Source organism: Ilyonectria robusta (genome assembly GCF_021365365.1).
Source record: "Ilyonectria robusta strain PMI_751 chromosome Unknown BGZ61scaffold_1, whole genome shotgun sequence".
In the NCBI taxonomy this organism is placed as follows: Eukaryota; Fungi; Ascomycota; class Sordariomycetes; order Hypocreales; family Nectriaceae; genus Ilyonectria; species Ilyonectria robusta.
Window position 1 is genome coordinate 3,513,311 of NW_025764435.1, and position 23,581 is coordinate 3,536,891.

A 23,581-nucleotide genomic window follows, 5' to 3' on the forward strand; every position below is an offset into this window, starting at 1 on the left:
GCAACACACTCTGTTACAGTGCCTTTCAACGTATCAGTTTTAAGCTTGTCCATTAATTGACGTTAATGGGAAAGAGAAGGACCGTGTGGGCGCAGCATCCCTTCTTCCCAGCCGAGTTGCGTACCTGCCCTCGTCAGGGTAGGTAACGACTGGGACTCCTTATTAAACTCCGAATTTACTGCTTTTTCTGCTCTCAACTCGCCTCTCTTTTTAGTATTTCCTTAACTACCCGCCAATCTTCTGTTCCTATTGGGATACTGCTAATAAAGAATCAGGCTGCTGTTTTGGTTAACAGTTTCTTTTGTTGGGAGGCATACTGCCAGTGTTGTGTGAGCTGGGACTCTTCATTAAATTACTAGGTCACTTTGGCTCCTCCCTCCTCTCTACTCTTTTCGCGCACCCTCCCAGCCATATCAAAACAGAAACCACGATCTGCTCCTTCCGCATCCGACATCATGCCCCCACCCCAACATTTTTTCCTCGTTGAGGGGGTGCATCTTGCTACTTCACCATTACTCGAACCCGAGTCGATCGAAGTCCGTTGGCTGTGTCGAATGGCATTCCCTCATGAGGAGCGACAGCCTGGCCATGGATCTTTCACCGCGGAATTCTGGGACGTATGGAAAGCACTCTGACGTCGAATTGACTCCCCCATCGACACTTTGCTGACACTCCTGCAGTCCAATAAGCATTATGGATGAGGGCCCGAGTAACCAACGGACCATGCCATTGTACCCAAGCCATCTAGCAAAGCACGAGCGTCCATAGGAGGACTCTAGCCTCGAAGAGTCAGTTTGATCTCGTCCCTAGCCCAATTGATACTGACGATGTCATCAGTACGACTCGAACGAATACCACAAGCGAAGGTGTATTGGACTCATACATTGCCCACGAGCCGCCAGCCAAACGACTTAGACTCGAATCTGATGAACCCAAGCACGGCAATCCCTCAGACCAAAGTCTGGTCATCGATATCAATCAGCTTGAAAACGCAATCCAGATCGAATTAGTAGAAGCTGTTCTAAGATCGTCCCAGGATATCGGCGGAGCGGAAGTGGATGAGGAGCAGACCACTGTCCTGTTAGAAGAACGCTTGGGTGCGGAAACATCATTTCAAGAGAATACCACTGAGCTCTTGGCTTACATGGGAATCTCCACCTCTACCACCGTGTCATCGTGGGGCGATATTCTTTTGGACCTTTGCGAGACAGGGGACTACATGCTCCCCCTCAAGAATTTCATCGGAGATTGCAAGACTCAAATGCTCTACCGAGAAGAATCTGCGGAACCGATCGATGATTACCTCAACCGCTACGGCAGGGAAAGTTGGTCGACCCACGACGTACGGATTGACCATGAATGGGACGCTTATGCCTCCGAGATTCACGGTCTAGCTGAAGGTGCCATCACTGTCGGTTCATTGTCAAAGCCGTCTGGGCCATTGAAAGCGGTACTCACATGCAACTGGCACTACCCAACATGGAGCAGCAAGTCGCCTTTATGGGGACATGTTATGGACCCAACTAATCCGTCCCTCCGTGCACAAAAGGAGAAGTTTGGCTTGAGTCCTCTTGTCAGATCTCAGAATCGACTGCCCATTCGGGAACATTACCAGGCCGGCGGCATCGACTGGGAGAGCAATTACCCTAACTGGAAGCGAATCGAGGAAAAGTCCCTTCTCAACCGGTCGCTCAATCGATACTCAAAACTCGTTATGGTCATTGGAACAGAGAACGCCCATTCCTTAGACACTATCATCAACCTTGATAGTACAGTGGAGGTTGTTGACGTCAGATTGAAGATTCCACTTGTTAGGGTATTCCAAGCTGTGCCCTATTTCAAGGTCATTCGGTCGAAAGCGACAAAGGAAGTTCAGCAAGTTGTCTTTTTCTCCTACCATACTCAAGCATTCCATCACAGAGATGTCGAAATGTCAACCCGAGCATACCACGATCTACTATGGAATGCAATAAGCGACTTTGCGATGACCGCGGCACCAACACGTGGAGCGGTATACTTCCTCCGCCAGAGCGATATCAACCGCCGAGTAGCAGGATCGAAATACGAAAATACTCAGTTCCATCTTGCGGCGAGGCTCCGCGGCAATGAAAAGAAATCTGGCGTTACTCTTCCGGAAGGTGTTGTCAGAAGAGCTTTCGCGAAAACGATCCGAAAGCACCCTGCCATCATGCTTGTACCGGATGATACAAACAGCTATGTCAGATGCTTGCTAATGCACTTCATATCGAGGGCGCAGGAAAGGATCAACGACCCCGAATGGAGAAAGGGTCCCGAGTATCAAAAAATGTACGATTCACATATTCGCGTATTGGACGCTCACCGGTCTTCTGGACATGCAAAAGGTCGCGCAACCAGACAAACAGTGGCCTATAAGGCGTCAGATAAAGGTCTTTACTCCACTGCTTCGCTCAAGAGATCTGCAACTTTGCCCCGAAACCAGCAGCAAAATAGAGTCGCCGCCTTGCTAAAGGTGAAACAAATCAAGGCATTGCGAGACTCCAACCCAGACGACCTCAATCCTAAGGAACGTGCAATGCAGGACCGAATCCGTTGTCTCAATGTCATGGACAATCAGAAACTGAGGGACTTCTTCAGAAATCAGGTTGTTTGGTGGACTCCGTGGCAACCCAACGGTCTTCGCTATGGTGGAGATGGATGCCAACAGCCAGATGACTTCCCCTACATGTTGCAGGATCATCCCGCTGTTAAAGTGTCTGGTGTTTTTAAGCCGCAAGAGAAGAAGGCTTTTGTCGTTGATCCCGCCGCGCCACCATAGGTTGAACATTTCAATCATGAATTCGAACCATTCTGTGTTGATGCAAGGCGCATTGAAGGTTGTTATTTCCTTGCTATAAATCGGGGTTGGAGGAGTTACAAATCTGATTGGTGCAAGTAATGCGAATACAATTATTCAATAGCAACATCTCAACGTCCATGACACACAAAGTGACATCGACCCTCGGGATGATTAGGTAGTTAGGATGGGCCACTCTGTGCGAAAGAAAACTCTGACGCTTTTTAAGTTGTTTTTGTTGTTGAGGAGTGACTCGGCATGCATAATATCATACAGTGGCTGGGCAGCTCAGCCCATAAAGACTACCCTCTCCATCCTAGCCGAAAATATTACGATCCAAGTCTATTCGATGTTGGTCTTCGGTTTTTTTTCTTTTTCAGCCTCCACTTGTCCACCACACTGCATCCTGTTTTCAGTGCACAGGCGACTCGGTAAACGCTTCCTGTTTCCATTCGGCAACATGTGCGACCACGATGCGTGTATTTAGTGAGTGCACGAAAAATGATCGAAAAAATAGGCCACCGCGGAGAGAAAGGGTCGCGCTATGTAAAAGTAAAAATGCACAGAAAAGTAAAAATGAAAGGATGAAGGTCCAACCGAGGTTCGAACTCAGGACCGATTCGGAGCACTTGAATGTGAGCGAAGCGTCATACCACTAGACCATTGGACCTTGTATTTCCTTACAGGAACTTGTTGACGGGAACCCGGATGTTTCAGTATATATAAGCTTCGATCACATCTAATTGTTCTTATTATTATGAAATAAAACCCCTTGTCCCTCGTAATGTTTTAAGATTGAGACTCACATGGGAACAATTGTACGCTAACTTAAGGATTAAGTAGTTTTGCACAGAGACTCTACATTTAATAATGTGCCACTCAAAAGACAAAGCCGAGCTACGTCCAAGGCCGCTGGACTTGAGACACATGCGATAATCACTACTTAGTATAAATAAATTGCTGTGCCTGAAGCAGAGAGCGCAATATTAATGATGAGTTTTTATGTGGTGCAGCGTAATGAGTGTCACTCTTGTAAAAGACCGTGAATGGAGGTCTTAAAAAAAGACATCGCTGGAACCCAGACTGGACCCGGTTGACGATCAGGCGTCCTAGTTGCATTTTGAAGCGTCATGAATTTAACAACAATTCCTTGAGCTCCGTTTCACTTTGAATCGTTCATCCGTCGGCTCACCCGCGTAACATCAGGGTAAGTGGAGCATCGTCGGACCGGCTGGCCGGTCTGAACGGCCCCACATTGAATCCGAGACAGGGAATTGGAAAAGAGCCGGCGCAGCGCACGTGGCGCGAGACCGTGAGCAGGGCGATCCTCAACTCTGGAGCAGTTTTTACTCTTCAGAGGCCTTAGACGAGGATAAACTTGCCCCGTAGACTCAATAAAGAAAGGGAGAGAACAGGAGCGACATGCAGACTTAATTAACAAATTCGTTTCTGGGCTCGCTATGCTGTCTCTTAGTCAAGGAATGGATTTAGCGCAGAACATCAAAGGAAGGTATGCTATTTCTGGACTGCTATTAATGCCAAATCCTGGGTTAGTATAGCGATACTGTCGTCACAGCGTGATAAAGAAGTGGATGTCTGCTGTAGAATACCACAGTCTCAACCACCTCGCTTTGAGTAGGCAGTGAACATGTGTCCAATAGAGCCAATCTAGCTGCTGCAAACCAAATAGATGGTACCTCATATTTAATGTTATTTTTGTGTGCGCACTGAGAACATAGTATTGGAGTGAGCTGGTGCTTTATGTGCTTTCTCTGAGGTGAAGCACCTTTAGGTAGCTGTAATCTATAGTTGTTATATTAGGTATGAGCTTCTAAGTAGATAAAACATAAGCGTTCTAAACAGACGATAAATATTTGTTTAAGATCCATTTAACTACCGTATCCGGGTATTAACCCAAAAGCATACTGATCTCGGGCTGAGAGTGAGTTGTTGCTGCTGTCGCCTGTTTACACCAAGAGTGCGTTAGTGTCACAACCGCTGCCATAAACCCCAAATACCGTATTGTTATTATTGGCGCCACCAAGCCGGAGAGAGGAACTATCTTAAATGGACATCGATCGAAGACAAGTGCCTTGAGCTTATCCCGACATTTGATCCGACATTTGATCTGTACTTAAAGTTAGTTATGGGGACTCCCATAGATAACCCCTAGTTATTGACAAACACATCAATCTCGAAGGAATAGCGCAGATTGTCAAAGTCCAATTGATAGTTCTACCCGTAAGAGTATTTCAAGCCCTACCTTACCTGAAGGTTACTAGACTGAAGGCTGCGAAGGAGGTCTGACATGTAGTTCTCTTCTCGCTTTACAGCCAAAGCCCTCCACTACAGGAACGTGGAAGTATCAACTCAGGTACATTACGACCTCTTTTTGAATGTGGCTTATGACTGTACAGCGATAGCAGCGCTACCTCTCTTCGTGATGCACTTCCTACATCAGAGTGGAATCAACCCCTAAGTGGCAGGATTACCTAGATACAAGAACACATAGTTTCACCTCGCGTTGAGGCTGTGAGGGAACAGTATGATTCTTCCAAAAAGTGTCATGAGAACCCTTCACAAAGATGATTCAGAAGCACCCAAACTCATCCCTTGTATCTGATGCTATACAACATAAGACCACATCATCAACCCTAAACTCAGACTACACGCACTCTTAGGCTCTTAGATAATGCCTAAAGTAGTGTCAAGGAAAACTTCGGGCCTTGACTCCTATGAGCGCTGTAGTTAGGACATGGGTAACCTTTGGTACCTTGAATTGAAGGGTGCCCTTTTAACTTCAGGCATATCGCGCTCTAGAATCCTAAGAGGTTGAGACGATTCCGCCTGACTGGGCGACAATAACCCTCCCCAAACATTTATTGAACGCATAATTGCCAACTCGTGGTGGACAGTCTGCCAGAAATCGCGGACCGGTTCGGGGAGCTACAGGGCATGACCCCTGGAATTTCGGTTGCCAGCTGCCCAACAGTCAGTCTCGAGGACGCCTGACCAGTCCCAGGCACTTGACAGCTGCTAACCAGCTCCAAACCCTCTTATCCAAACTTATTGGCACTCAATTTCAACAACCGGCGATGTGGTTCAATGGTAGAACATCTAGGATATAGCCCGCGAACGGCCTGTGTGGCCATAGAGTGTACGATGCTTGTGTTCGAGCGTGCGTACTGGAGGGTATACCTGGAAGGTACCTGGTTCAAATCCAGGCGTCGTCACTTTTTGGTCCTTCCTGCAATTGTTGTTATTTTTGGCCCCTGAATTGGGTGATTGTGTGGAAAAAAAATGCTCTTGGCCGGTCTGTTGTGTGTGCATCATCGCCATCCTCTCTGGTGTTTTGCATGTACGGACGGATACTCGGGGGAGCCAATCCCGGACACTCGCCAGCTGCCAACCAACTAACCAAACACAAAGTCTCGTATCCGAAATTCGTTCCACCTACCTATTTAAACGAAGTGCGTGCGTCGTTTAGTTGTTGAGCTCTCAACTATGTTGTCGACAAGTCAGCCCTGCGTACGGGGCCAACTGTGAGGCCTGTTTCGACCGCGCGTGAGCATCTAGCCCGAGTTCCTCTTAAATTGCCGACCACACAAAGGAGAAAATTCTCTACCCATGGCCTCATACTCATGGGTTATTGACAGGTCGATAAAGCACATCGGTAAGCGTGGAGGAACATCTTCTTTGATTATTGGGGATCTACTTGATTGAGGCGATCACTTCAGATTAGATCATGCTCAATCCATGAATTCCAGTGTGGCCAAATGTTTCCCGGAGATAAGCGAGACGCTGCTGAGCGATTATAAGTCGAAGGTCAAAGTTTTAGAAGCGGAAGGTTCCTCTGTCTGGGGTGACCATTGAAGGCTGGAGAACAAAATTGAACATTCTCTCAGTTGTAAGCCGAGTTTTCAATCGCACCACTATGTTCTCAGCAACCGCCAGAATCACGATTGCGGGGGTAAAATATTTGCATCGCGTTCAGTTTAATAGAATAGGTGCGCTGTCAAGAAAATTGATGGAAATAATTTTTGGCATTGGGTGCGATTTCGCTGTCGAGCAATTCAACACCACGCAAAGCTAGTCTTTCCAAATTGTCGAGACTGGCCATACCGATAAGCCGAGACTGACCGCTGATGGCCGTGTTCATCTTATGAGCGAACGTCTTGGCTCATGGACCTGGCGTGGATTTGGACTAAAATAAGGAAGCCTCCTGTAGAGGTACAGTCGAAGAATAGAACAATACCCTCAAGGAGCTCAGCGCCGGTGTCAATGAACATAAGAGGCTAGTGGGCAACAGGAACACACCGACTGCAAGCTAGATGAAATTCAAGCTAATTAAAATATCAACGGCGTGACCTTGGAAATCCTCGATTATTTGGGTTCGGCTCATCAGCTCTAACCCGAGCTTGCCGCTAATCCAAGAAATCTAATTTGTCTTACACCGTCGCTTTCATTAACACCTGGGCACTGGGTCTTTTAGTATGGACTCGATATCCACTGTAGTCAGCCACAAAGTAGCACTCGGGACGGGTAACGACAGGAGTGGGTCAGCCATGGAGGCGTCTTTCGCCAGTGAACTAGTCGGTCAAGAAGAAGACCGGGGATGCACAAAAATCATGAGCTTGTATTCATGGGCAGATGCTCTGAAACAATTGGGTAAGCGCTTTCACGTTTCAATTTTACTGTATCTATGACTGATACCCTCCGAGCCCAAAACCAATATTTTACGACCTTCTCCGCACACAGGCCATTGTTAGTGAGTTTCAGGGATCATGGCCGTTGCCCTGGAAGACGCCTTGACCGTTTGTTTGGATTCCTTGAGCTCTGACCAATCAGCGGGGGGCGCGGTCCAACCAGGTTGGAAAAAGCTGAGGGGCTTTTGGAGACAAGTGACATGACGCGGCACAGCTCGTCTCACCGAACGTGGTTGCATCATTTTCCAACCATGATCGTGGGGGCTTCTCAGTCTTGCCTCCTCCTTTCGAAGCTTCGCGTACCTTTTGCGACCTGAGATCTGGAATGCGCCGGATCCTAGCTCCTCCACCCGCCCGTGCAGCCCGAGACAATGCCAGACGAAACCCAGTCCCGCGATCCCCGCGATCGTGACCCCCGCGATCGCGACTCTCGAGACAGAGACAGAGACAGGGATAGGGACAGAGATAGGGATAGAAGGGACAGAGCACACAAGGGAGTCAAAGGAGAGAGGGAGGACAGAGACGACATACGAGAGAGGGTTGACAGAGAGGACCTGGAGGACAAGGATGACAGCGACGACAGCGACGACAGGAACGGCAGAGGAGGGAAGGTAAACAGAGACGACAGAAAAGACGGAGGGGGCAAGGTCGACAGAGATGATATGGATGATGTGGACGACAGAGGTGACAGAGGTGATAGAGGCGACCGAGCGGACAGAGGCGATCGAGTGGACAGAGGAGACCGAGTGGACAGAGGAGACCGAGCTGAAAGAAGCAACCGGGTGGACAGAGGTGACAGAGGCGACCGGATGGATAGAGGGGAAAGAGACAGAGTTCGCGATCGTGACAGAGACCGGGACAGAGAGAGGGACAAAATCCCCGAACGCGACCGCAACAGCCACCATCCTCGCGACAGCCAACACCCTCGGGACAGCCAGCACCCTCGTGAAGGCTCTCACCTTCGCAACCGAGACCATCTGAAAGAGAACCCGCCCAGCAAACGCAACAGCATCACCGACCGCCTCTTCGGCTCCCTCCGGGAAGCCCGCAACAAGGACCCTCCCCCTGTTGCCAATGCTCCTCTCCAGAGACGCTCTACCTCGGCGACCAAGCAGAGCCCCGTCCCGCGCATCCGCGAGTGGCTCGACGCTTGCAACTCTGAGCATGAGCACCACTGTGCCGCCAGTTCGGATACGAAGGTAGACACATGGCATCCCATTTGGCTGATCGACATCGTCGAGCGCCGCCTCGTCATGGCAACACCGAGAGACCGCTATCTGGCCCTGAGTTACGTCTGGGGATCGCCCAACCGTCGTAACCCGTCCCACCCTGTGGCCCAGGCACTCAAATCAAATATTGGCACATTCCAGGATATCCTTCCCGAAGCTGATATCCCTCAAACCTTTGTGGACGCCATGTGGCTCGCCAAGAAGCTGGGCATCCGATATCTCTGGATTGATAAATTGTGCATTGTGCAGGATGACCCGGAGGAGATGGACAAGAATGTCAAGAACATGGCATTTGTGTTTGCCAATGCCTATCTCACCATTGTGGCCGCTGCTGGCGACGTGCAAACCGGGTTGACGTCGTTGAACCCCCGGAAACCAGCATCTCGTGGCATTCGACCCGGCGGAGGACGCGATCAACATGAACTCATCCTGTCGTCGAACTGGAACACCCGAGGCTGGACGCTGGTAGAGCGCCTGTACTCCCGACGGTGTCTCTTCTTCTTCGAAGACTCCGTCACCTGGGAGTGCCATTGCGAGAAGTGGTCGGGAAGCCCGACAAGCGTGATGAAGAAGATCCGCGGCAACCGCCACGACTGCGCCAACCCCGTCTATGATGCCGCCTTTGCCTTCCACCACACGCCGTGGCCTGATCTCGACGAGTATGCGCGCATCGTCATGGACTACAGCTCCCGAAGACTGACCCTCGTCGACGACACCCTCCGGGCCTTTGCTGGCATCACTCACGTACTCTCACGGTCGTACCCGGGCGGCTTCATCTACGGCATGCCCGTCATGTTCCTCGACATTGCGCTGCTCTGGCGCCCCCACGCCTCTATCCGGCGGAGGGCTCCCTCACGACCACCGTTTCTGCCGTCTTGGTCTTGGATGGGTTGGTGGTTCGATAACATCGCCGTCGACCTGACGCTTTGGAGAGCTGCAGCCGACTACGTTGAAGACGCCAAGCCAACTAAGCGCGGCCAGGAGTCCAAGCGATACCGGTCGCCTAACACATTCCGCATTAGACCGACTGTGATATGGAACCTGACGGACCGAGCTGCCACCGTGCCGGTGGAGAACACTGGACTCCAGTTCCGCGACCTCCGGAGCCGACGGGGCTCAAGCTCTAGTCTCCCTCCGGGCTGGTCTCGCAGCGGATCCCTGTACAAGCACGATAGCGACGACGTGACGCTCTTCAAGTACCCCGTGCCGGTCGAGGAGCCCCCTAAAGCTGGCGCATACGACCCCCCCGTAGGCGAACTGGCCCTCCCCGGCCCCTTGCTCTCGTTCCGCACGACGACGGGCTTCTTCGAGGTCGACTACCTCTCTACCCTGGCGCACCGCGATCGACCCAATCCTCCCCTCGCCGTGGGCAACATCTGGAGCAAGACGAACCGGTGGATCGGACAGTTCCGTGCTCACGACGCGTGGCTCGGAATACAGTCATCAAACTACGACGGCGACGAGAAACTCGAGTTCATCGCCATCTCGGCGGCAACAGAGCGCCGCGGCTCGCACGCCCTTGAAGCCGAGCGCTTCGAGGAGTTTATGAGTGCGGACGAGGAGGTTGAGATTGTCAATGTGCTGTGGATCGAGCGCATCGGTGAGGTCGCGTACCGCCGCGGCGTCGGGCACATCCTGCAGAAGGCATGGGACGCGCAGGCCAAGGACGAGGTTGGGATTCTTCTTGGGTAGGCGGCTTGCTTAGCGAGGTGTTGCGGGGCGTTTGGAGTTGCCTGAGTGAAGATGCAATTTAGTTGGATGGACTTGACTGCAAGGACTATTATGTATGTTCATGTATGTTCATGTATGTTCGCAGTGTATCAGATCTGTCGTCAATCATGATTTATTACCATAGACATACCCATCCATTCAGGGATCAGCTTTGGGTCTTCTGGAAGCTCGCCATCCTCCACGGTATGCTTCTTTCAATCACGAGGGACATTATATGGACTCCCGCTGTTTGCTGTTAGCCGTACGCAGCTCCGGCTTCAACGCTAGAAAATGGTATGGATGAAGGGAATTGTTAAGAAATGATGGACGTAGAAGATAGAAACGATGCTCACCGACGCTGCCGAACCATTTCTGCCAAATGTAGTAATGTTGTCGTTCCTTCTGGTATACTTGCTCCATCACAGAAACAAAACCGGCGAGGTTCATAAACCGTGTTACCAAAGATCCTACGTTCACACACGCGTATATTATTAATGCCAATAATGGGGATAGACCTTTGAATCCTAGGTTGTTGCACATATAGATGAGATAGCTAGCTAGGACCTGGCAATGTGCTTCCCCGAATACCATTCTCCCAATTATATTGCCTCAGCGACAACGATTCCGGTTCCTCCCAAACCCCATAAGTAGTTCTTACCATCCTGGTTCGGGTGATTGACCGAATTTCTGAACCGAAGACGTCTTCCCGCATTACCCTATCCACACAGCATTCACATATGCGTGGACTCCCATAATATCCTTGCTAGCACATTCTTCAACTAGTCCTCCATCTAAGAGCTCTAGTTGTCGGCTTTGGACTCTTTCCATAACTGACTCAAATCTTCACACTGGACAGCGTTCGTAATCGGACAGAAACACTCCCAAACCCATGGACGAATTCGGGATCGTCGCCGGAAGCTTCAGGATGATTACTTTGGGTCTGTTGGCACCGAATCGTCTCCATTCAACAGGATGCGGGCAACGTGCCGATTGCGGCATGTCTCCTGGTCGTATTCGATTCCGTTCATGCAATCCGGGTCGAAGTGTCCAATGACGGCCTCAAACTTTTGTAGAACCCGACATCCTGGTGGCTTTATGAACATGAGCTCATCCACGAGTTGCTGAATATCGACTTTGACATGCTCGGCCTTGGTTGGTGACAGCTCAAGATGGCGTTTCTTGGACGGGTGGTGCATATTTTCGGCCAAGTTCTCTGACAGGCTGTCAATCTTAGCAGAGATATACGACATTTCTCCCTCGATATTGTTGATCAACTTGAGGTGCTCGCGCAGCGTAATAGAAGTGATCGTCTGGTCGGTAACCTGTTGTTCCACCTCGGCGTTAGAGGGCGATTTTGTTATAGTGTAGGAATACTCCATCAAGTCACTGGTAGCCTGTTCGACCCAGTTGGCCACGGTGTCGTTGAAGCGGCAGCCCCATGTGTAGACCATGTCTTTGGCCTCATCTGAAAGCACTCGAGCCTTGTGCTCATCGAGCCAATCCAATATCTCTTCCTTCAACGCACCCTGGTGGAACTTGCGCTTCCCAAGCTTGTGGAGGGTCCCGCTTCCTGCAGCCATCACCTGCTGGCGATTGATAGTATATCCTACTTCCGAGGTGTGATCTGGGGTTCGCGGGATCTCGCAGGGACCATCGTCAAAGAGAGTAGCAGTCATGGCTGGTGTCGCAGGACAAGAGTCCGGGTAGAAGAAGACATAATCGTCCCCTTCAACCTTGCAAATACTTCTGTCGTTGTGGCCAGTCTTGACAATCTGGAAAGGCTTGTCCGTGATCTGGAAGACCTCGAGTGCCAGTGGCAACCAATCAAAGAGATTGAATTCCTCGAGCTCGTTGGTCACTTCGTCTTTGAGGGTGCATCGGAGGCGTCGAATTCTCTTGGCCGCAGCAATAGCAATCATGTCTGGTGCTGGGAGCATGTTGATCTGATCACCGTCAACCTTTCGATTCTGTGGGAAGGTCATGACCTTGTCCTCCAGATCCCAATAACCTTCCCAGGTGGAGAAGCTGTATGCCTCCAAAACCTTTGTCGTCCTGATCAGGTTCAAAGCCGCCCTTGCAGATCGAATATATTTCTGCATATCGATCTCGAGCGATTCAAAAACCTGTTCAACCATAAATAGTTCGGCGGCCTCTCTCTGCGCCTTGGAAAGCTGTCTGGCCATAGTGGCATTCAGAGCCCCGATAGTGAGCTGGTCGGAAGTGATTGGCTCAGTCAGGCTGAAGCCCGATGTTTCGGCAGTGGATGTAGCCATGGCTAGCAGCTAGCTTTATTGTCCTATCGATGTCCTGTTAGTTTGAAACCGTTGTTGGCGATGCTTCTAGGATGTGTAGTGATTACCTTGACCGTTCTGTAGGTAGAGGATGACTCGGAGAGGCTTCTGAAGACTGAGTAGGTGGCGCAGATCTGAGGGAGCAACTTGATGTTAGCGAGAACAAATATTTAAAAGAAGGAGGGATGCCGTATTACATCGCTAGGCGAAAGTTGGTTGGTGTTGCTTCGGTATAGAAGATACCACGCGGAGTTTCGCGGTCGAAGAGCAGTGCCGAGCGCCGAAGAGCTGGGATAGAGAGAGGGCCTGAAGGAAAATCGGGACGAAAGTAAGCTCGGCCTGTGTGCTTTGAAGATGTTGTGTTGAAGTTTTGGCACAGATTTTTTATCCAGTGTTTGGCTTAAGTAGTCCCTCGGCCATGATTCACTCTCGTTCAGTCCTGCGGAGAGAATTTGCCCCCTCACTTATTTTCTGGTGCCTTTCCCTTACAATTTCAGAGCTCCACGGTATGGTATTCAAGCTTGCCTTGTTTGCAACGTAGTCGGGTGACCATTATTCTTATCGTGCCATGCATCTTAAGTCGTTTGGATTGGCAAACGCGCTACGTTTGACACGTAAAAGAACCCATACATTGCCCAAGAGGCACACAACAAAGAGTAGGGGAGGATAATCATGCACTACGCCTATACATGTCAAACTCTTATGTCCGCTGAAAGCAAAGTGGGAGGCATGAGTCAGCGGAGATGAAGATGCTGTTGCCAACGGCTTTCACAAAGCGAGAACCTGCGAAGACGAAAGGATCATAAAACTAGGGGATTCGCCAGGCAAACAAGTGTAATACACAAATGTGGGAGGCAGTTGGATAAACATTGATTATTTTCCCGTGTCTCTATGACACAACACGTCTAGTTTGCTCGAAGCTTCTGCTTCACACGTTTTCTCTTTCCGCCAACCTCTCGTCCCTCTTCCACCTCCAGAAGAGCCTCTCGCTTCTTCTCGCCCACCACCTTGAGGGCATCCCGGATTACACGCGTCTCCAAGTTGACACCCTCCTCCTCCCATGCCTCCATCTGACGACCGACACGCTCCTCAATTGCGAGTACGAGCTCCACATCCCGCTGTCCCACAAATGTAACAGCCTCACCCTTGCGTCCCGCACGCGCAGTACGGCCCACTCGGTGGATGTAGTCATCGGGGTCGCGGGGGATATCATAGTTGATGACAAGGCTGACCTCGGGGATATCGAGACCACGAGCGGCGACGTCGGTGGCGACGAGGATCCGGGCTGCCGCCGCTCGGAAGCGGCCCAGGTTGTCGATTCGCTGCCTCTGGGGAAGCTTGGAATGGAGTGAGGTGACTCGGTGGTCAAGCATTCTCAGTAGATGGTGGAGGTAGTCCGCTGTCGAGGTCCTGTTGCAGAACAAGATGATTGATTTTTCCACATTGGCGTCAGTGAGCAGGAAGGTGTGCAAATAGTGTTCCTTGTGGGTGACCGGAATTTGGAGATGCATCTGCTTCAGGGTCGCAGGAATGGCCAACATCTGGGTATCAACCTCGCATACAAAGACCGGTTGCTTCCCCGGCTTGATAGGCATGTTCTTCAACGCCCGGACTTCCGGAGTTATGGTAGCAGTGAAGAGAAGTGTCTGTCGCTCTGTGGCCGGTGGCAGGACGGAGAGACATTCCTCAACGTCGGGGAGCATGCTGCCGGTTCCGGTGCCATTGAGCAAGCGATCTGCCTCATCGAGAACAACATAGCGAACTCTTCTCAATCCACAAATGGTGTCTTCTCCAGACGTTCGGATGTGATCCGCCAGACGGCCTGGAGTCGCAATCACCACGTGAGGCCGCTGGGCCAACTCGATGGCTTGAGCTCGCATGTCGGATCCACCTGTGACGAGGATGGCCTTGAGGCTCTGGGGAGACGAGATGGCCTTGATCTGTTCATAGATCTGAAGGGCCAGCTCACGAGTGGGCGTCAAGACGACGGCAAAGATACCAGTAGGGTCTTCTGCCCATTTCTGGAGGATAGGCACCGCAAACGCAACCGTCTTTCCTGAACCTGTTCGGCTACCACCAATGCAATCTCTGCCCTTGAGAATCTCAGGGATGCAGCCCTTCTGAATACCCGTCGGCCGCCTGATGGCCATATTGGCCAACGACTGGACTAACCATGGGCGAACATTGATCGCTGAGAAGGTAGTATTAGGATCGGTAGGGGCGAGAACTGAAGCCTGGGGGGCTTTTTGAGCTTTCGCTGGAACATCCTTCTGGTCCTTTTTGGTATTTTTCTTGATTCGCGAGGGAGCTTGAATCGTGGGAAGCACCTGCTTCAGCTCCTCCTCGTCTTCGTCTTCATCCTCATCGTCAACTTGGGGCACCGGGGAAGGCGAGGTCCTTCTTCGCTTCCGGGACACGGCACTGTCGAGGTAGTCGGACTCGTCAGACGATGAGACGACGTCAGACACATCGGGGGCGTCTGACGCAGCAGTCGCGTGGTCGGGATCGGCGGGCGGCAACATGGCTCGGCTTTATAAATTGCAGGAGTTTGTCGAATCCATTCGTACAATGCGAATGGGAAATTTTTGGCGGCAGCAGTTGTCGCAAAACGGGGCCCTAGCGGGTGCGGGTGGGGCCGACCGGGCTGGTGGGTCCAATCGCAAGAATGGTTGTGTAGACGCGCGCTTAGAAGAGTGATGGCGATCGGCTGTCACACGCAAAGCGAGACTCCAGCAGTCTGGGTAACTCGCTAGAGAATGGTCTAGGCTTTCAGAGCGCCCTAGGTCATGGAATCATTGGGTCGTACAAGTCTGGACAACCCGATGCAGGAGCAGGGACGCCAAGGGAGCGGGATGAGCGCCCTTCACCGTCGGTTAGTTGCGAGCCAGTGAGGGCTCGGGAGGGGTCATCTGTATGTAAGCGGGGATGTGACTGTGATGAAGTGAGAAATGATGGTGAATTGCCTCCATTGATTTGACTCGCGATGCTTGATCTGCGTCTGACAGATATGACACACGACCCAAGAGTCAGGGCATGAGAAATCATGATGAAATGGACACAGGGGCTGACATCAAAGACAATGGGAGCATTGGGGGCTGTCCACGCAGTGGACTATCACTCGTCAATAGGTAGGTACTGCATGAAGAAAAAGAGACCAAACAACCAAGTACTACGACAGTACGTAGCAACAAATGCATGCCTTTGCTTGGCAGGGCCATGGTTGGCTCTGTTCCCGGCACCTTTTCTCGCGACACGGCTCCAGGTCCTAGCTGGCGTCGAACGATGAGTTCTGATGCACCTGGCCTAGGAGCTGCGGTTGGGCCACGTCGATGCAAGGCGAGCGCCCTATCCCATGCGTCTCCACCATGCAATGCGCAATGCAGCGCTCCGGGATGCGATCCGGGCATGGGAAATGGGCCGCATGCCTTGACGGCGGCTTGAGGAGGAGAGACATGTTGATGTTGAACAGAGGCACGAGGCTGATTCGTCCGACCGCGAGAGATTGCGTGGCGTGGACGTCAACAAAGCCCGGCGGGAGGCCACAGTGAGAGAACAAGGCGATAGCTTGGGGCAATGGCTTGAGTTCGCACGGTATGTTGACGAATGCGCTTTTCGATATCCAGTCTGGTGATCCCTTGGCGAGCCCCTGCAGGGCATAGCACAGGACCTCAAGACACCGGGGGAAACGCTGTCGGGTTGGACAGTCGAGACTGGTGCTGCCGCCACCGTGCCGTCGTCCGTGGTTGGGGGCGAGGAGGGAAGCCAGAAGGAGGAGAAGGTGGTGTTGGTGCTGGGGGACGAGTCGGAAGAGAGCGGAGCCATCCTGTTTCTGGCTGGCAGTGCGGTGCAGTACCTAGTTACGCCGTCCCAGCAGTGGTTCATCGCTAGGACATCCATCTCACCGTGTGCTGTGCGTCCTTCTTACCGTCGTTTGTTTTGCTTTTTTCTGCCGCCTGCTTCCTCAGTAAACCTGGACCCCAGTGTGTCATTGCTTCGATGACAGGTTGGGCCCCCGACATGCCCATTCAAGAACCGCCAAAGAGGGCATCCGCACGCGTGCCGCTGCACCCTGAGTCACAGTGAGCGGAGGGCCTGGACTCCCCCGCCCATGGCGAAGGTACCTGAGGGAGCCAACAGCGAGCCTCCAGCAGCGCCCGAAACGTCCCCCGCCCCGGCCCTAGCGCCCAAGCGATAATCCCCCCGCCTGTGGGCTGGGGGAACCTGGGCGCTGGGTGCTGGGTGCTGGGCACTGGGCATCGGCACAGGGCGTAGGTACCTCCTGCGTAGTACGGAGTAGCCGCCCGGACGTAGGTTACTGGGCCTAGAGCGCCACCACCGCGAGCTTGGTGCTTATGGCGGACGAGTTGGGTTGTCTCGCTCTTAGCCCTACAACGTAGTAGGACTTGGCGCTGTATTTTGCTGTACCTTCCCTGTATTTCGCCCCCTGTAGCCTGTGCGTCCTCCGCGTCCAGGCTCTCCGTTGGCGTTAACAGCCCACCGAGCCACCGAGGTCTCTCACCCGCCCCTCCACCAACTTGTACCTCCCTCCTCTATCCCAGGCTGAGTGTACTCCACCACTACGTAGTCCACCCGCTCACCCCCCCCAAACCCACCCAATCCACTCCTCCCGCCCACTCTCGATCCTCTCACATCCTCTCACTTCCTTCTCCTCTCGTTTCGGATCCTCACAAAGACGTGTCGCTCGTCGCCACGCTCTAGTACTTGTCTCGCTCGCCCTGCCACTGTTGGGCCTTGTTGAGCCGGCTACCTGCTTTCGACCCTACCGCCACAACTTGCTCCTCACACCATCTCGCAGCTTCCAGCATAGACTGCTGCCCCCAGCGTCTCCGACTACATTACATATCCCAAGCACCACCTTCTCCCGTTCGAACTACGCACACCTTCACGACGCTCGCTCTCCGTCCATTGATTGCTTTTGGCTATCTTATTATACATCAACCAACGCCAGCTTCAATTCACCGCTGTATAGCTGCCGACCGCGACCTGCTTTCACGACAACCGATTACTTCTCTAGTCCAGCATCCGCATTCCCGACCGCCAACCCGTACCACCACGATCGGATAAACGCCCCTGCTGCGAGGTCGCTGCTGTACCTCTGGCCCCGGCCTTTATATACCAACCGCCCTTACTCCCCTCGATTTCCTCCTATCCTCCGTCAGCTGCCCGAGGCAGCCCGACATCACCGAAATGGCTGATCAAGCACCACAAATTCCTCACGGGATCGACCCAAACGCCCAACATGTACGTGCAGCCCGGCCCCGGCTTGAATACCCCATTACTGACTCTTCCAAGATCCCCTCTGCAATGCCTATTCCTCTTCCTCTTTCCAACTCAGGCCCCACTGTTCCTCTACTCCGTCCTGCCATCCCCGGTGCCCGAAGTGGTGGAGCGCGAACACCCAGACTCGGCCTTGCTATCCCCCCATCTCCAAATGCCAAGGCTGTTGGCAACCAGGGCGCGCCAGCTATGGCCCCTTCAAGGCCGCCGCTACCCACACTGCATCTAGCGACTCCGATGGGAAGTCAAGTCGCTCCTTACGAACAGCCTCCCCGATTACAATGCACAACTCAGCCCGGTCACTCAGCAAGTGGAGGAAGCGAGAGCAGTGCTGCACACTCGAGGTCTGGTAGTTTTGGTCCTTTGGATGGCAGAGCAAGCAACCCCACTTCCGCCGGCTCACAATACTCGGCACTATCATTTGCATCCCAGTACGGTATTGGCGTGTCAAGAGCTCAGGGCACACCAGACCCTGTATCAGCAGTTGGATCCATGTACTCGGAGAGGAGCGAAGGTGGCGTTTCCATGGAGAGAGACGGCAGTCTGCAAGGACTTGAGGCCTTCGACAAGCTAAGCCTTGAAAAGGCAAGGACCCTCGACGTCGACGAGTTAGACGAGGAGGGTTGGAGAATCGCCAGCATGGAGAAGCGGATCGTTGAGATGGGCAACCTAGGTGAGGGGGCTGGAGGCGCCGTGACCAAGGCCAAGCTCAAGGGCGGTTCCACCGTGTTTGCTTTGAAGGTCAGAGACAAACGATCCCAGTATCCAAAATTAACGGCTAACATCGGACTAGATTATCACTACCAACCCCGACCCCGATGTCAAGAAGCAGATTCTTCGAGAATTGGGCTTCAACAAAGAGTGTGCCTCGGACCACATCTGCCGGTATTATGGTGCCTTCGTGGATCCTGCCACTGCCACCATCTCTATCGCCATGGAGTTCTGTGAGGGTGGTTCGCTAGACAGCATCTACAAGGAAGTCAAGCGACTGGGTGGACGAACAGGCGAAAAGGTTTTGGGTAAGATTGCCGAAGGTGTCTTGGGTGGTCTTACGTATCTTCACACCCGACGAATCATTCACCGAGACATCAAGCCATCCAACATTCTCCTATGTCGAGACGGCGCTGTCAAGCTCTGCGATTTTGGCGTTTCCGGTGACTTCGGAACCAAGGGCGAGGCCAACACCTTCATCGGAACCAGCTACTACATGGCTCCTGAGCGAATCACGGGTCAATCTTACACCATTACCTCCGACGTGTGGTCGACTGGAGTCACCCTCCTTGAGGTCGCACAGCATCGCTTCCCCTTCCCGGCCGATGGTACGGAGATGCAGCCCCGAGCTGGTCTCATCGACCTGCTCACCTATATTGTGCGACAAAACGTTCCCAAGTTGAAGGATGAGCCCGATATGGATGTGTACTGGAGTGATAACTTCAAATACTTTATCGAGTGCTGGTATGTTGTGAATCTCTACTCCTCACATCTACATCTTTTTCTGACAATGTTACAGTTTGGAAAAACAGCCTCAGCGCCGGGCAAGCCCGTGGAAGATGATGGAGCATCCCTGGATGGTAGAGATGCGCTCCAAGCGTGTCAACATGGTCAAGTACCTCTCCTTTGTGTGGGGTTGGGAAGATACACCCCAGACCTCGTAAACAGACACAAGGCACTCAAAATTAGGAGCACAAGGATGATTTGAGCAACGATGTACCTCACGTTACATGCGAGGGAATACTACACCTCACGCCCATGCATCTCCTGCCCATGACGACGTGAAAAGGCTGGGCCTGGGTCATGAGGAAACCATCGGAGATTGCGAATCTACGGACATGGTGTGGACGATATTTTCAGATCCATGACAGGGAAATGCACTCGCGGCCCCATGGATGCGGCGACGGCGGCGAAGATGATAGCGGGAGACGATGTCACGCAAGAGTTGGGCCGGGTTGGAACTGCAAGATTGCTGTGTTGGAAACAGGATGCCTTGAGGAGGGCAGAAAATATCCTCTCATCTAGCGAACGCTCCACGCGTCCGCATTATATGTATTTTCCCACTAATAGATGGGTATCAAAATTTAGGATACAGGCATTTCTCCACCACCTGTGCTTGTGCAACGCCCTAGACGTCATCTCACCCATTCGTGACTACTCTTGCACGACTCAAGCCGCGACCGGCTCCTCCGGGGTGTCGCCCATAAGATCTCGCAGCGCAACTGTGGCGTACGCGCTGCGGCCGAGCTGGAACTTGACCACCACCGCAACCTTTGTTGGCTCCGGTGCGGAAGAGACGGTGGTTGCAACCTCCGCCGTCAAAGGCGCCTCCTTAGATCCGTCCGCCTCCGTCATCTCGACGTCGACAGTGGCTGGTGCTGAGGCGCCCTCCACCTTGGGCTTCTTAGCGGTCTGGTCGTCGTTGGCATCCTCGCGGCGGCGCTTGCCACCGTGGCCGTCGCTCTTGGACGTCGCCTTGATGGTGTCCAAGTCGGTCGGGTGCATCTGCTCCGTGTCGTCGGCGTAAGCGCGGACCTCGACCGACGGCGGTGCCAGGAAGCGGTTCATGATCTTGCGGTACCGGCCGGGGAGGCTGAACTCGCGGCGCATGCGGCGCATCTTGTGAGGGTCGAGCCCGCCGTTCTCCTCGGCGCCCATGAACTCCTCGTAGAAGGTGCCCATCTCGTTGTCCGGGTACACGACGTCGTACCCCGGCGTAGGAAGCACGACATCGTAGACGGTGAACTGCCCGCTCGCAGCCTCCTCGGCGGTGAGGGGCCGGGCGCGCACGGGGGCCTCGTCGTCGTCCTCGGTAGGGTTGACGATGTCGTCGCCGTCCTGGTCCTGGCCGCTGACGAGAGGCGTGGCGTCGACTTGGGAGATGACGAGGTCGCCCTTGACGACCGTCTCGCCGTGGAGCTCCCAGCGCTTGCTGGCGGCGTGGTTCCAGATGTAGGACTGGAGCGCGTGGAGGTACATGGAGCGCAGGCCGCGGGTGATGTGGATGAGCGCGCCGACGAAGTCCTTTCGGGACTGGGCGCCTTGGCGGTTTAGGTGGCGGAGAATGCAGCTCTCGGCAGCGAAGCGTCTGGGCATGATCCTAAGGGCTTTGTCGACGTCCTTGCCCGTCAGGAATAGCATACAAGCCTGGTTACGAGCATAGTCGTCCCTCTTGGATGCTTCCTCGGGAACTTCTCCCGCCTCGGCCTTGGCGGCGATCTCCTCGTCGTAGTGAAGCAGTGACTTGACTGCCTCTTCGTACTTTTCACTGAGGATCAGCTTTCCAATGTCGTGCGTGCCGATCTCGTGTGTGCCGAATCTCTGGTGACCAAAGTAGTTGATCCAGCCATGTTCACCCATGTGAGTAATGGCAGACTCGACGTTGGTCTTCAGCTTCTCTACTCTCTGAGACAAAGGCTCATCCTTGGATTCGCCAACCATCTCACAGTTCTTGATGGCAATGACGAACTCGTTGCCCAAGAGCTGGCCCAGGTACACTGGCTTGTCGTGGTACTCATAGTCCCCAGTGGAGACACCCCACAACCGGCCATTGATACCAGCGAGGTTTCTCGAACGCATATAGCGCACTGAGCATCGCTGCACAGTTGAAGCTCTGCGGTCTTTTGTTCCGGCGTATGCAATAGACTGGGGCTTGGCCTTGAGGAATCGCGAAACCTGGTTCACGGCATCCATGGTGTCTCGGTTCTCCTTGAACAGGGTAAAGTGGAGGTATTCACCCGTGGGCCTGTCCTCGCGGTTGCCACGGTTTCCGCGAGCACCTCGGCTCTTCCTGTTGTTTGGCTTTCGTGGTGGTACGAAGCTGGCGATGATGGCTCCTGAGTCGCCTGTGTTGGTGTCGATCTGAGACTTGAAGATGCGTCGAATCTCCTGGTGGATTTGGCCTCGCTTAGGTCTGTCCTCTATGGGCTGCGAAGTGACTGACTTCTTCTTCTCGTGATCAGCCGCAGCACCGGCCTTGTACAGCTCTACGACCTCCTTTGTGAAGTTCGCGTCGGTAAGAGCCTCGAGGGCAGCCACATCTTCGGGCGAGACCTCTCGCGGTTGCTCAGGCTGGGCGGGGGTGGCTGCTCCATTGCCATTGCTCGCCGCTTCTTTATTCTCCTCCTGCTTTCCAGTTTCTTGCTTGGCTCCCTCTTTCGCTGCCTCAGAATTGGACTCCCGCTTGGCCTCGGTTGTCTGCTGGCGACGTTAGCTCATGAATAAGGCAATGAGGAGACCAAAGTACCTGTGTCTCATCATCACCCAATCCCACAGTCTTCAGATGGAGAACTGTTCCATCTTCCCTGATTTCATTTACTTGAAAGTCGGAGAACCTGGAGGGCATCAGAATTGTAAGTTTGAAATCGCTTCACTTGCTACAGCTTACCTCGCGCGAAGATCGCCCGTCCAAGCCGCAGAGAGTGGAGTGGCGCGCTGGGTAATGCCGAGGGTCTTGTTGTAGGAGGCACTTCCGCGCACCGCGAAATGAGGTTGATCGGCCATCGTAGTTGCGAATTGTCGTTGGAGAGGTATGCGCCGGCGACAATTCTACTGAAGATGCGACACGGGTATGTTATTTTACCCTTGTATAGCGGGGCGACTTTGCGACAGGTAATTTTTCATCCGGCAGTTATTTTCATGGGCGCCTAATCTAGAAGGCGGTGAAGTTTCTGAGGCCGCGATTGGAAGGCGGTGAGGCCAATGTTCCCAGATGGAGGTACAGGGTAAGTCCCTTCTCATCACGTCGCGTAAAGTTGTCATGCGATTCATGTGGATGAAGTTATCATGATTCTTTTGGCCGTTTATTTGGCTTATTTATGTACTTGGGCAGTGGGGTGGATTATATAAACACATCTCTGTCTGCTCAAAACAGCCTCGTTGCTTAAATTCGGGACTTGATACCTGGACCAGCTGCAGTCCGAATCAGCTGGATATCCATCAACTGTTCCTTCTCAAGAGCCTCAAGCATCACTAAAACAGGAGGACATTTCATGTGCTTGTCCAAGGCCTCTTGATCATCATAGCTATTATCCGTATTAGTTAAATACCACCCTTCTCTAGCAAGAGTCAGGTTTAATAATTACCCTTCAAGGACGACAAATTGCTCCTTGCCATCGTTGAGCTCCTTAATGCCACGGTGCAATTCGTATCGATGAACATAGGGCTCGTTAGCCTGAACGTACTGGGCGCACATATCGAAGAGCTCTAGGAACTATTCGAAATGAGCCAACTGCCATAAAAGTGTTGTCAAGTGGGCGGGGAACCTACTCGTTCTGCTTTTCCCGGCTTGGGGGTGATGATAGCTGTCAACTGGATGGGCGCCATGTCTGCCACAAATAATCAAAGTTGAGTCCGACTAAAGAAACCAAGTTCTAAATGAAGACAGAAATAAGTTCTAGGATTTAACTGAAGGGGCATGGAATAGGGGGACTGTATTATAATTAACGAGGGGCCGAGGGCCGTCGTTTACCGCGACCCTTACCCTTAGACTCGACTAACACGGAAAATGTTTGCCTGAAGAGTTGCCAAGAAAAGTCGCTG

The 23,581-nt window shown here is 52.7% G+C and overlaps 8 protein-coding genes and 2 non-coding genes across 10 annotated transcripts; 4 read left to right on the forward strand and 6 right to left on the reverse strand.

Annotated features, from left to right (window-relative positions):
- Positions 1-455: 455 nt before the first annotated feature.
- On the forward strand, positions 456-2,900 carry BGZ61DRAFT_544076 (uncharacterized protein; the record flags this gene model as incomplete). Its single annotated transcript, XM_046255263.1, has 2 exons — positions 456-617; positions 749-2,900. The coding sequence occupies 2 exons, from the start codon at positions 456-458 to the stop codon at positions 2,795-2,797; spliced, it is 2,211 nt and encodes a 736-aa protein (XP_046112663.1). The 3' UTR covers positions 2,798-2,900.
- A 503-nt stretch (positions 2,901-3,403) lies between these two features.
- Positions 3,404-3,485, reverse strand: BGZ61DRAFT_t20. The gene has a single exon. It is a non-coding gene; the product is annotated as a tRNA-Val (tRNA).
- A 2,421-nt stretch (positions 3,486-5,906) lies between these two features.
- BGZ61DRAFT_t15 lies at positions 5,907-6,048 on the forward strand. The gene has a single exon. It is a non-coding gene; the product is annotated as a tRNA-Tyr (tRNA).
- A 1,684-nt stretch (positions 6,049-7,732) lies between these two features.
- Positions 7,733-10,837, forward strand: BGZ61DRAFT_439153 (heterokaryon incompatibility protein-domain-containing protein). Its single transcript, XM_046244328.1, has one exon. It carries the CDS (start codon positions 7,893-7,895, stop codon positions 10,440-10,442), a length of 2,550 nt encoding a protein of 849 aa, XP_046112664.1. The 5' UTR covers positions 7,733-7,892; the 3' UTR covers positions 10,443-10,837.
- A 130-nt stretch (positions 10,838-10,967) lies between these two features.
- On the reverse strand, positions 10,968-13,174 carry BGZ61DRAFT_439154 (uncharacterized protein). The gene is made up of 3 exons (XM_046244329.1): positions 12,949-13,174; positions 12,820-12,885; positions 10,968-12,756 (listed from the first exon to the last, which is right to left on the reverse strand). Exon 3 carries the CDS (start codon positions 12,731-12,733, stop codon positions 11,390-11,392), a length of 1,344 nt encoding a protein of 447 aa, XP_046112665.1. The 5' UTR covers positions 12,734-12,756; positions 12,820-12,885; positions 12,949-13,174; the 3' UTR covers positions 10,968-11,389.
- A 482-nt stretch (positions 13,175-13,656) lies between these two features.
- On the reverse strand, positions 13,657-15,273 carry BGZ61DRAFT_339227 (P-loop containing nucleoside triphosphate hydrolase protein; the record flags this gene model as incomplete). Its single annotated transcript, XM_046239210.1, has 1 exon — positions 13,657-15,273. One exon carries the CDS (start codon positions 15,271-15,273, stop codon positions 13,657-13,659), a length of 1,617 nt encoding a protein of 538 aa, XP_046112666.1.
- Positions 15,274-15,946: 673 nt separating this feature from the next.
- BGZ61DRAFT_24023 (uncharacterized protein) lies at positions 15,947-16,698 on the reverse strand. Its single transcript, XM_046238331.1, has one exon. It carries the CDS (start codon positions 16,646-16,648, stop codon positions 16,097-16,099), a length of 552 nt encoding a protein of 183 aa, XP_046112667.1. The 5' UTR covers positions 16,649-16,698; the 3' UTR covers positions 15,947-16,096.
- Positions 16,699-17,715: 1,017 nt separating this feature from the next.
- Positions 17,716-20,074, forward strand: BGZ61DRAFT_24064 (kinase-like domain-containing protein). Its single transcript, XM_046238338.1, has 4 exons — positions 17,716-18,013; positions 18,065-18,790; positions 18,843-19,504; positions 19,560-20,074. The coding sequence occupies exons 1-4, from the start codon at positions 17,960-17,962 to the stop codon at positions 19,702-19,704; spliced, it is 1,587 nt and encodes a 528-aa protein (XP_046112668.1). The 5' UTR covers positions 17,716-17,959; the 3' UTR covers positions 19,705-20,074.
- Positions 20,075-20,137: 63 nt separating this feature from the next.
- Positions 20,138-22,608, reverse strand: BGZ61DRAFT_24048 (pseudouridine synthase). Its single transcript, XM_046238336.1, has 3 exons — positions 22,428-22,608; positions 22,287-22,374; positions 20,138-22,240 (listed from the first exon to the last, which is right to left on the reverse strand). Exons 1-3 carry the CDS (start codon positions 22,541-22,543, stop codon positions 20,210-20,212), a joined length of 2,235 nt encoding a protein of 744 aa, XP_046112669.1. The 5' UTR covers positions 22,544-22,608; the 3' UTR covers positions 20,138-20,209.
- Positions 22,609-22,922: 314 nt separating this feature from the next.
- BGZ61DRAFT_471269 (uncharacterized protein) lies at positions 22,923-23,365 on the reverse strand (the record flags this gene model as incomplete). The annotated part of the gene is made up of 3 exons (XM_046248190.1): positions 22,923-23,064; positions 23,125-23,252; positions 23,309-23,365. The coding sequence occupies 3 exons, from the start codon at positions 23,363-23,365 to the stop codon at positions 22,923-22,925; spliced, it is 327 nt and encodes a 108-aa protein (XP_046112670.1).
- Positions 23,366-23,581: the final 216 nt, after the last annotated feature.